Below are 12,841 nucleotides of genomic sequence, written 5' to 3' on the forward strand. Positions count from 1 at the left end.
CGCTTCAATCCTGCCTTCTCTTTACAGCGACACACCGCTCCCACAGCTGGTGTCATGGTATGGGGTGCCATTGCTTACGATACACGGTCACCCCTAATATTGATCCATGGCACAATGACAGCCCAGCGGTACGTCCATAACATCCTTCAGCCACATGTGTTGCCACTCATGGCAGGGCTCCCAGGAGCCATTTTTCAACAAGACAATGCTAGGCCACACACAGCAAGGATGTCACAAGACTGCCTCCGCCACATTACCACCCTTCCCTGGCCTGCTCTATCCCCAGATTTGTCACCAATCGAGCATATCTGGGATCATTTGGGACAGCAAGTTAGACACCCTACGAGGTTGGTCGAACTAGAGGAGCATTTACAGCAACTGTGGAACGAGATGTCTCAGGACATCATACGGAACTTGTATGCCTCAATGCCCGCTCGTATCGCATCGTGCATTCGCGCTAGAGGGGGTTCCAATAGAGTACTAAAACTTCTGTTCATCTGTACTTTTTTCTGCTATAAATGATCCTTTTTCTTAGATTTTCTAATCACTTACTTATATCAACGTAGTACTTACATGTGTAAAATTTCATTTCATTTTGACGACTTCTTCTGGGTGCGCAAATTTTTATGGCAATGAGTGTATATTCATGTTATTATGCTTTTCCATATGTATTTCTAATATTTTCCCCACTCACTTTTGTTTTTTTTTTGTAGTTTGTTGTATTTGTGTTTTTGTATTTCTCTTCTCTTGTCCATCTCTGTAATTAGGCAATCTTCGCCTGTTGAGATGGGAATAAATAAATCTCACATTCCACAACATATAGCACACAGGTGTAAAGACATACTTGAAAAATCTGGTACTAAAGACGTAACGGTTCACAGAACCTTTGCCCCCGATATTTCGCCTCCAACATTTCGTCCCCGACATCTCGCCCCTGGCACGTTTCGTCCCCAGTACATTTGGCCCCCGGAAATTTCGCCCCTGACATCTCACCCCGGTACATTTAGCCCTGACCATATCAGTGACCCAGTGAGTGACCACATGAGTGACTCAGTAAGTAATCAAGTAAATCGGAAATTTATCTCGGATATATCGCCAGCCCTTATCGTACGCGTGACTGTATGAGTGAACATATGAATGATGGTACAAGTCACCAAGTGAGTGACCACATGAGTGATCAAGTGAGTTGGACATTTACTCGTGACATTTTGCTTCCCCTGATCGCATGAGTGACCAAGTGAATGAATACATGAGTGATCGAGTGAATTGAAAATTTATCCCCGGACATTTCACCTGCCCTGACCATATGAGTGACCCAGTGAGTGATCATATGAGTTACTCAGTGAGTAATCAAGTGAATCGGAAATTGACCCCCTGTCATTTTGCCTACCTTGACCATACGCGTGACCATATGAGTGAATGTATGAATGATAGTGTGAGTGACCAAACCGGTGTGAGACGTAAATTTGGGAAAAATATTTTATGCTTAAACTGAAAATTCCAAATTCTTAGAATCCATTAAAGTGTGAGTCACTTGGTCACTCAGTGCTACGTAACCACTTATAAAAAGGGAGTTGATGAGGAAGATCATCTTTGCAGACACTCCACCCTCGCACTTTGCCAATCACTCAATCGCTCACTCTGTCAATCACTCAATCGCTCACTTTGTCAATCACTCAATCGCTCACTGGGTCAATCATACGGTCATTCACTTTATCAATCTTTCGGTCACTCATGCAGTCATTCACTTTATCAATCTTTCAGTCACTCATGCAGTCACTCACTTGGTCACACATTCACTTATGCGTTCCATCACTCAGTAACTCCCTTGGTCACTCACACGGTCAGTCCCTTGATCACTCACTTGAACACTCGTACCGTCACTCACCTGGTCACATATACAGTCACTCACTTGGTCACTCATGAAGTTAACCACTCGGTCACTCACTCTTGGGCACTCCTTCACTCAAACGTTTCATCACTCAGTAACTCCCTTTATCACTGACACGGTCAATCCCTCGATCACTCACTTGATCACTCATACAGTCATTCACTTGGTCACTCATACGTCCATTCGGTCAGTCACTCGGTCAGTCCTACGGTTAATTACTCAGTCTCTCCTTTGGTCACTCATATGCTCAATCACTCAGTCACTCACTTGGAAAATTACATAAGATTTAATCAGTCACTCATTCACTCAAACGTTTCATCGCTCGGTAACTCCCTTGGTCACTCACACGGTCAATCCCTCGATCACTCACTTGATCACTCACACGGTCAATCCCTTGGTCGCTCATGAGGTCATTCATTTGGTCACTCATACGGCCATTCGGTCAGTCACGTGGTCACTCATACGGTCATTCACTCATAAAGTCAATTACACACTAGTTGATACGGTCACTCACATGGTGAGTCATTTGTACGGTCACTAACACACTCCTAAAGTCCATTTCACACTCACTTGGTCACTCATACAGTCACTCGATCACTCACACGGTCACACACACAGTCAATACTCATACGGTCACTCATACGTTCAGGGCAAGTGAAATGTCAGGTGTGAATTTTTCGGGGCCAAACGTGCCAAGGGCGAAATGTCAGGGGCGAAATTTCCAGGGGTCAAATGTAATGGGGACGAAACGTTCCAGGGGCAAGATGTCGGGAACAAACTGTTGGGGGTGAAAGTTCCGGATCCCGACGTAACGGGGTGAAATGCGATAGAGGTGACCCAGACTCCTTTATAACCTTTGAAAAACATTCACCCCATTAGCAAATTCTAAAAACCCATGCCCCCCCCCCCCCCCGTAGTTTGAATTTTGGTCTGATAAAATGTTTAAAATCTGGTCAGAGTGGACAATGGTCTTGCTCAACTGTATATTATATCATCAGGACGATTTTTCTTTTACTTCAAAATTTTTTGTTGAAATTGAATGGTAATTTGATGTTGGTATTAATCTTGAATTTGTCTCTCACAGTCATCCAGAATATATCCAGTGAGACTTCGGGAGGGGGGATAGAGCCAGGAAACAAAAATAATTTTATAGGGAAATAATTGTTCTGTCCCATAAAATACAAAATGTATTGTCATATAACGACCTTTATTCATACTAAAATGCCCCCAAAGCAGAATATGCCGAAATCTGCAAAGTACACCGCAAAACAATCAGTGCTAATGCAGAACAATCTGGAAGAATTTTAAGAAAAATGCAGAAAACACTATTATGGGAACTGCAGAATATTTCCAGTCAGCCGAGAGCTCGTTGCAGAACAATGCAAAATATTCTGCTTTGGGGCCTTATGCCACATCTCCCTGGATCTGTGCCTGGCAGTGATTTTGACGATCTGTACTATCTAACTTTCGTATTTAACTGAAAAAATAACATGATGGGGAGAATGTGGTAAAGGGTTTAAATTGAATAGATAACTTATTAAAGTTAACTTAAAACTTCAACATCTCTTAACTAAGAAAACTTTAAATCAGTTTCCATTCTGTTGTATTGGTTGAGTCTTTGGAAGATGTAACAGAGTGGACAAATTAGCCTAAATGATTTGTGAAAACTTTAATTATATTTTGAAGCATATATCCATGTGCTATCACTAGATGCTGATATAGATGAAAAAAAAAATCTTAGTTATTTATGATAATGACATAACAGAGTGGAAATCTGACAAAAAAATCTGGTATTGAAGACATAAAATGAGTATTAAGTCATTTTGCAAAATCCAAAATTGTTGATCAAGTATTAAAAGTAAAACTTTCAATGAGCTCAAAAGTGTTCTGAGATTTATATATAATCTGGTATAAAAATATATTTCCTAAATGACAGAGTGGACATTTTAAAGTGGGAAAAATTTCGGGACACAAACAAAAAAAAGTTTTTCATAAGAAAAAAAAAATTCACAAAATTTCATTTTCAGTTTTATTCATCTATGGCACATATATAAAATGTGATCCCAAGTTTTCTGACAAAAAAAACTTCAGGTTTGCACAAAGTCTGTTTGTTTAACACTTTTTTGAAGCTGGGACAGCCAAATATCGATGTGTTGCTACAAACAATGGTTTTAAAAAAAATTAGATACCATTTGAAACAAATTAATGCATGACAGAGAATTAAATAAAAAACTAGAAAAAAATTAAAATTACGACCAGATAGAGATGTAAAAATTCTCGAGAATAATCTTTTGAAGAATATTCGAGAATATTCTATGGTAGGACTACTATTAGAAATAACTTGAGAATATTCTTAGAAGTTCTTAATGAGAATATTTTTCAGTTACCGAAATCTTTCCAGAGAGTATTATCAAGAATATATGTAATAACATGTAGGCCTATTATAATAAATAATCTTGATAAATAACTTGAGAATAATTATTTTCGATAAGAATATTCCCTAGTAATTTATAATAGTAGCTATATTCTCAAGAATATTCTCTGTCCCCATCTCTCTTCCCGTCAAGAAGATGGGAATATTGAAGTTTGTAGACTACAAACATTAAAGTTTTGAAACAAGAAAATTAAACCAACAAAGCTGAAATGCCTAACTTGCAAAGAAATGTGAGTGATACAGAATTTATGTGTATGTGCATTGAAGAAAACAAAGTTTTGTATCTTAGAATGAAGGTGATTGATAAAGAAAGCTATTCTTATATAATCAACTTTGGTTTAATTTCTTTTGTTGTGAACTTATTTCTGAAAAATTATCTAATTTTAAAATAACTTTTTAAGGTTTCAATCTAAAGGTTTCTAAAATCTTCATAACCAAAATTTTAAAACCTCTAATCATGACCTCGACCTAAAAGTTGTCATTGGGGATGATTATACAAAAAATTGTCTTGTTGTAAATGTTTCAGACAATGAAAACTGATTTGTATTTCACAATATAAACAAAATTAATAAAAATATTTAAATTATTTTAAAAGAAAAATGAATATTCTCGATTATTCTCCAATTTTTACATCCAGGAGAATATTCTTACCTCGCATCTTTAAATCTTTAACACCAGAGTGCTCTGAAATTTTGTAAAAAACATTACAGTCGTGGAAACAGTTTGTACACTTTTTTTGGTAGTAACCATCAGGCTTATATTACTGGAGGGAGCATGACGTCAGCGGTCTCCGCCTTGGCAGTGCTGAGAAAGGTGTCCAACCAACATCTTTCGTCGGAAGACCACGTGATCCGGTGAAAACAAACACGATCTCCCATAGAGATTAATGTTAAAATTGCTGATTTTAACATAGAATTGCGGAAATTTAGTAAGGTTTTCTGCCGCATCAATAATTTTAAAAATTGAATTCTCGATTTTCGAAATATTGAGTTCACTTAGAGATACGAAGCCCAGAAAATTAAATATAAATTAATTAGCCAGACCCACTTTTGAGGTTGATATCCATGCAATGACATTAATTTCAGCTTTTTATTTATATCTCAAGCACGAAAATGAAAATTAATGTCTCCGTATTGTCTTATATTATCCAATTGCATCAATCCGTATAGTTTAGGATGTTTTGAAATAATGGAATTATTTCTTTATAAATTATTATTTCTTTCATTACTTCTGGAGTAATTGCTTTAATCAATTCTGGATTAATTTCTTTCATTATTTCTGAAACTATATTTCATTAACGCTGATATTATTTCTTTCATTGATTCTGAAATTATATCTCATTAATTCTGGCATTATTTCTTTCATTAATTTTGGAAGTATCACTTTTTCATTAATGCTGGAATTATTTCTTTCATTAATTCTAGAATTTTTCTTTCATTAATTTTGGAACTATCTTTTACTTTAATTTTGGTATTACCGCTTTAATTAATTTTGGAATTATCACTTCATTAATGCTGAAATTACTTCTTTCATTGATTTTGGAATTATCCCTTTTTCTTAATTCTGGAATTATTTCTTTCATTATTAATGCTGAAATTATCGCTTTCATTTATTTTAGAAATGAAATTATCTGTTTCATTAAAATGAATTTTTCTTTCATTTATTCTGGACTCATCTTTCATTAATTCCGAATTATCTTTCATTAATGCTGGAATTATCACTTTCATTTATTTGCAGCTGAAATTATCTCTTTCATTAATTTGGAACTGAAATTATCACTTTCATTAATTTGGAACTGAAATGATCACTTTCAGCTCCCTCCAGTAATATAAGCTCAATGGTAGTAACCCATATGCTAAGCATGTTTTATTCACGCAGATTACATGAGTTAAATGAAAAATAAACTGTGAAGTATTTCTTTATTCCTTTATCATGAGCGTGAAACTGAAATAACCAGTGAAAAAAATAATGACACTTATAATAAGGACATTATATCAGGGTTGGCAGGTTTTTGACGCATGTCAGTTTTTGACGGTTTAAACTGTCACGTCAAAAACCCTCCGTCAAAAACCTCAAATACTGCTTTTCAACATATAAATTCCCATTGAAAATATGCACATTGATTGCATGTAATGCTTAAAGTGACTATGCTGCAATACATAATGTGTGATTTTAAAATAATCTTCCCCCCCCCCCACATAATTATTTTGGACAATTATATACATGTATATATACTTGTAAAATATAGAATTTGAGTAGAGCATAGCATAAAACTATGGAAGGATATGTAATGTATTCAAGATAGTTTCAACCTTCTAAAATTTCTTCAACTGTTTATATATGAATATATATATATTTGCATATCAACATCTGCTCTACTTTTTTTTTTACAACAAATACAAAGTTCTTTCATGCTTGCTATGTATAATGTTGATTTCTGTTATTATATTATCTAGACAATCCCAGATATTTAAAACAATATTCTTATTGTACATAACATTAGAATATATATATCCAGCAATCAAAATACTAAATTACCCTAAAATAATTTTTCCCCTGAAAAATTAATTAGTTCATTATTAGTCTAAATTTTTCATTGTTACCACAGTTTCTATTCTTGGGTTACATTTGGTGGTATATTTTTAAATGATAAGTGTTTTTTTCCCTTCAAAAAGACCTTATAAAAGTAGCCTGAATATACATATTTTTTTATATTACAATATCAAAATTGCTAATTCTTACGTTTTCTAACCTTGGGCTATGCATTCTGACGTTCTATTTTTAGAAAATTCATGAATGGGGATTGCATCACAGATCTAAATGTAGTGGTATATTATCTCACAGGGTTTTGTTTTTCTTTTTCCTTCACCAAGAAGCAGCAACAGTAGTGACTGCATTATCATGCTAGGGGCAGATGGTCTTATAATCCAATAAAGACACCAGCTGCCCTTAGAGGACAAAGACCAGTGTACTAGAGAAAAGTCCAACTTTGCTATTTATTGTTTGAATTGTAAAGTAGTGAGGATTAATATGGAAACCAATTTCAGAAATTTCATTTGATATTTTTTTTATGTTTAGTGAAACCAATTTCTAAGAAATCATAAATATTTAGTCTATTATTAGTTTAAAATATAATGAATCGTGGTGGAAGGCCACAGCATATAGCCTGGCAAAATTTTGATAAAGTAGAGAAAAATGGAAAGATATATACAAAATGCATTAATTGTGGAGTTATGCGATGTAATGTAATCCTGTGGACAGGATGAAGAGCCATATAGCTCAGTGTATTGGAAGGGGCAATGATGTTGAACAAATACCTGATGTACAAAAAGCAACTGCATCAACATCTACAGAGTCCACTGCTTCACAGCCTACAATTTTGTTGGAATCAACAGAACCTGAAATTTTCACTCAAAAAAAGAAGCAAAAAATTGATGGCTTCATTGTGAAATCAAATTCTGCTACAACTAAAAAAATTGATTTATTAGTGGCAAAGTTTTTTTATGCCAATAATATCCCATTCAGTGTTGTTGAACATTCAAGTTTCAAAGATCTAGTTTCTGCTTTGCGACCTGGTTATAATACCCCAAGTAGAAAACCTTTGGCTCAGTCATTGCTTGATGAAGTTACAAGAGAGGTTGAGAAAACTGCAAAAGACAATCTCAGTGGAAAAGCTGTAACTTTAATTGAAGATGGATGGAGCAATATTCATAATGATCCAGTCATAGCTACATGTATACATTCTGAAGGTAAATCCTATTTTCTTGAAGCTGTTGAGTGTGGTGCTATTATGAAAAATGCAGATTACCACAAGCAAATAATTGATAATTCCATACGTTTGGCCCACGATAAATATTCTTGTGAAGTAAAGGCAGTTGTAACTGATAATGCGAAAGTAATGGAGAAAGCCAGGCAACTTTTGCTTAATGAGATTGACCAAAATTTAATAGAATATGGGTGCTCTTCTCATTGGCTCAACTTACTCGGACAAGATCTAACACCTGAAGCTGTGCTCAAACAGGTGGTTAAAATACAAAAATACATTAGAAACCATCATTTGCCTTCGGGATGGCTTAATGAACATATGGGGTCAATAAAACCCCAATTACCTGGTGATACTCGATGGAAGAGTACACTTACTTGTCTTGAAACATTTTTACACAATAGGCCATTTTTTCAGAAAATAGTAGAAGATCACGAAAATGACATTGACATTGAACATTGAAGGACCGGACACACCCCGCTTCCCATCTCAGAGAGATATCGAAGCTTTCCCGGGGAATAGGTGTATCCGGAAATTTATTAATTTATGTGAAAATAACAATGATATACATATATACAATAAATAATCTGGAATAAATAATCGTACAAATTGTGATCATATAGCATCAAATGACATTGACAAAGGAATTGTTATTTTAATCAACAATTATAATTTATACAAACAGTGTAAAGATCCTTCATTCCAACTCAAGCCAATAAGTGTTACATTGGATATTCTTCAAACAGATACAGCTACAATAGCTGACTCATGCCGTGTTTGGCTAAGCCTTCTCAAAGAAAGTGCTCTTCAGCCTCACATTGTAAAGATACAAAACAGGATGAACCAGATTCTGAGACCATTTCATTATTTGGCATATAATTTGCACCCAAAATATAAAGGTGAAGGACTGACTGATGTGCAAAGTGATTTGGCTCGCACATGGGCAACAGAGAAAATTAACGGTTGTCTGCCATTGCTAATTTCATATGAAGCGGAAGAAACTCCTTTCCCACCTTCTTATTTCAGTGCAGCAGGAAGAATGACAAACCCTGTGATTTGGTGGAAAGGACTCTCTAAATGTAATGCTTTTTCAGCTGAGCCTGCATCTGAACTCATAAAACTAGCAATGCTTTTGCTGTCCAGTCCCGCCAGCTCAGCCTCCATTGAAAGAGTATTTTCTAACTTTGGATTTGTCCATTCAAAACTTAGAAATCGTTTAGGTGTAGAAAAATGCGCAAAATTAGTTACATGTTATCGGATTCTACGTAGTAAAAATGAACCATACTATTAATTATATATCTAATCTAGACATTTTGTACCTCAAATTCAAAATCTCAAATTATAATTAATATTCTGTTTCAATTTTAATAAATTAGTGTTTGAAAATGAAACATTGTAATATCAAAGTGCCCCATCATTAAGTTATATACCTATTCTATTCGAAACATCCCAAAGCATTCATTTAGGTTTTTGACGGTTTAAACCAGTTTTTGACACTTGTCACGTCAAAAACCCAACCCAGCATTATATTGTTATACAAAAGGAACAACATATTTCTACAATCTCTGAACATCCAGAAAAGCAAGTATTTAAAAAAAGTAACAAAAAAAAATGGTACTTTACATTGCTGGTCCAGTCCAAAGAAAAGAGAAAAAGACAATTTAGAAAACTACATTTTTGAGTTATGCATGTCCTTAAAAACGTTGAAAAACGAACTCTGCTTCTACACTCCTTACTGTAATTAAATCTGACTTGATTCACATTTAGTTCCACACAGAGTGTAAAATTCTCAAAGCATAGAATTTTCAACTGGGCCATTAATATTACATTTATGATAATCGAATTGGTGCAATAAGTCGATGCTCAATTTTTATTATCCTCTATATGTTAAATTCTTGTACAAAACATTGTTTTGCTACAGGGGAAAATATCATTTTTATTCCGATACCATGTGACCATTTCAAGTTTGAGCAGTAACATACATTTTTCAGAAGAGCAGTGTGACCTGTTACGGGTTTGTATTGTGTCTGCACAATACTAAAGTTTAAAACATACTTAATCGATAACTGCTTCGATTTTAATCAAAGCAGTTTTGATATATTTTATAATTAGGGATACGTAAATTCAACAAAAAAATCTGAAATTTCGCAAAAAAAATTTTTAAATCATAAATTTTGCATTTATTCACAAAAAAAATAAAAAATTGAATATCATAGGCCCTTGGCTAAAATGATTTTTCTGAGGCCCCCCCTCCCCTTAAATTGCTAGAAATGCTTACTCTCGATAATTTGAACCAGATATCAGTTTCACAAGGCCCCTCTGCACTTGAGGTTTCTGAGCTGTGCTCGGTCGGACCCATGCATTAAGACGGCACTGGCTGGATGTCATGTGTGAAGTCAATTTATTTTAACTCTTTTCTGCTGCTGCAGAATACTATGCCGTTCATCTATTCCAACATACAGTACAGTCTAGTTTATCCGACCTTTCATATTATCCGACATCTCACTGCAAAAAAAAGATCAAACACCAACTGTTGAGCTTTCAGAATTTCATATAACGATGGAGCTAAGGCTCTAGAAACTGCAATTAAATACATTGAGCAACAAGAAGGGTATTTGTTACAGGAATCAAAATAATGATGATGCAAAGATGGCGAGATTTGACAGCGAAGTAACAGCACTTGTCAGGAAAGTAGACTATGATAAAAAAAAAAATTTTAATCATCACAGGACTGAAGATAACAAGTACTGTATTTAATTCCAAAATATTCTGTAACTAAGTTTATTCTCACTTAATTTTTTCCAGTTTTTTTTTCTGTAAACATGATTATTAGGTTCGTAACAAAATTAAGCCTATAACATAGTTTGATGTTTTATAGGCTTTTCCTTAACACCTCTATATTATCTGACGTTCTGCCAGCCCGTTTATGTCAGATAAGCGAGACTCTACTGTACTCATTTGTCAATTTTTTTTTTGTAAAAATGCTTTTGATCCCAAAAGGATCTCAAATCCACTAACTTACTCCACGAAACATGTGAGAATGGAAAGTTTGATCCTTTCAAATTGTCGATTAGCATAATTTTCCTACAGAACGGAAAAGAAAGTCAACTGAACCCGTATTTTAGGAGCTAGAATTTCATTTGTCGAAACTTATTTTTAAAAAACTTATGCTGGAGTAATGATCTTCGTATTTATTGAGAAAAGAAACAATATGATATTTGCTCAAATGATAGGACACCTTTGAACCACAAATTCTGCTTGGTTACTACAGGCGTCAGGAAGAATTTTGCTGCCAGTGATAGCCTACTTGAACAGTGATACTTTTTTTTTCCTTTTTGGTAGCTTAAATATGTACTGATCATTTTTCTTGAGCGCAAAAAAATTGTCTTTGTCTTGGCAACAACAGAATTAAATTCTTCTATGAATGCGTCACCCACAAGATTCACTTTATGTGTATTTAATAATTTGGAGCACGCAGTCTGATACTAGATCCTTTATTTTCGTATTCTTTTAAGGTGTCGATTACAGCTTGGAAACACACGGAAGAATTAACGATATAATTTAACTATCGAGATTTCGCAGAAAGGTAGTAAAAATTCAATTTTTTGCATTTATTCGTTTAAATTGGCAAATATCGCATTTATTTCGTGAATTTCGCATTTATCGCGGTTATCTCGTAAATACGAAATTTACGTATCCCTATTTATAATATATCAGATATATTATTAAAAAAAAAGATGGGAAAAGAAAAACTCACTACTTATCGGCTCGGACTCCTTTTGAATGCGAAATATGTCATAAAAGTTATCTGTTCCGAACCAAAGTCGCGAATCCTCTAAAATCCCCATTTTTTCAGCGTAAACACACGCGTTACTGTTGTTTATAAACAAAATAGAGCACGGGGGAGGGGAACAGCAAGAACACGGGAGGAAGGTTTAAAAATTACATGTATCCGTCATAAAATTTTCTGATAAATTTACAACATATTACAAAAACATGTTAATGGTTAGGTCAAAGATGAGGTGGATCGGCGGGAAGCCCCTTTTTCGTCTTTAATTATACAGGGTTTTTTGCCTTCGGGCCATCCCCTGTTAGAGAAAAATATTCCGTAAGAGTAAAGTGACCATACGTCCCGTATTTCCTGGGACAGTCCCGGTTTTTTCTGTGTTTTTGGCTGTCCCGACTTTTTGACAAAAGTGTCCCGGTTTTTCCCGTATTTTGCACGAAGCCTACTCGAATTTTTATTCTTTATTGAAGTCAAAGATTGAAATTATTTTCAACTTATCAATTACATTATGATAATCACAACTATAAATGAGAATATTAATCTCCCACATTTGTCTTAGCGAACGTTTTTTTTTTCGTGGAACTCATTTTAATCCACTGCAATTAGCAGCAATGCTGCATTTTCCGCCATTGTGATTTTTCCGTTATTTCAACAATATTTAGTAACTTAGTTCGGTTTTGGCGTCATTTTGGCGATAATTGGCAATGTCCCGTATTTGGAATCCCAATTTCCCGTATTTCTCTCGAGGAAATATGGTTACCCTACATAAGAGCATAGAACATGTCATAAAAAATATACTAATGAAAAAGTTACCATAAACACATAACACACAGGAATTCCATCATTTTCCATTCTTCTCTCTTCTTCAGAAGGGTATGGAGAAAAAAAACCACTAACCAGACGAACAAACGCAGATGGAGAGGTTATATGAGATGGAGAAGAAGTCTTCAGGCTTAGAGGACAATC

At 34.8% G+C, this 12,841-nt stretch overlaps 1 protein-coding gene across 2 annotated transcripts in view; it reads right to left on the reverse strand.

Moving 5' to 3' along the window:
• LOC149081426 (uncharacterized) overlaps positions 1 to 12,168 on the reverse strand; it is a 191,939-nt gene extending 179,771 nt beyond the window's left edge. The window contains exons 1-2 of one of the 2 annotated variants that reach the window (XM_089238358.1): positions 11,846 to 12,116; positions 4,977 to 5,009 (exon numbers count right to left, since the gene is read on the reverse strand). In XM_089238358.1, coding sequence (XP_089094484.1) covers positions 4,977 to 5,009; positions 11,846 to 11,936 — 124 coding nt within the window. In that variant the 5' untranslated portion in view covers positions 11,937 to 12,116. Of the gene's footprint in view, positions 1 to 4,976; positions 5,010 to 11,845 lie in introns of both variants that reach the window. The other variant, XM_089238360.1, reaches the window with a different exon arrangement.
• Between the last annotated feature and the right edge of the window lie 673 nt (positions 12,169 to 12,841).

The sequence above is a fragment of the Pholcus phalangioides genome, unplaced genomic scaffold, assembly GCF_987345545.1.
Source record: "Pholcus phalangioides strain wild (caught in Gottingen) unplaced genomic scaffold, Ppha-v1.0 ptg000010l_1, whole genome shotgun sequence".
In the NCBI taxonomy this organism is placed as follows: Eukaryota; Metazoa; Arthropoda; class Arachnida; order Araneae; family Pholcidae; genus Pholcus; species Pholcus phalangioides.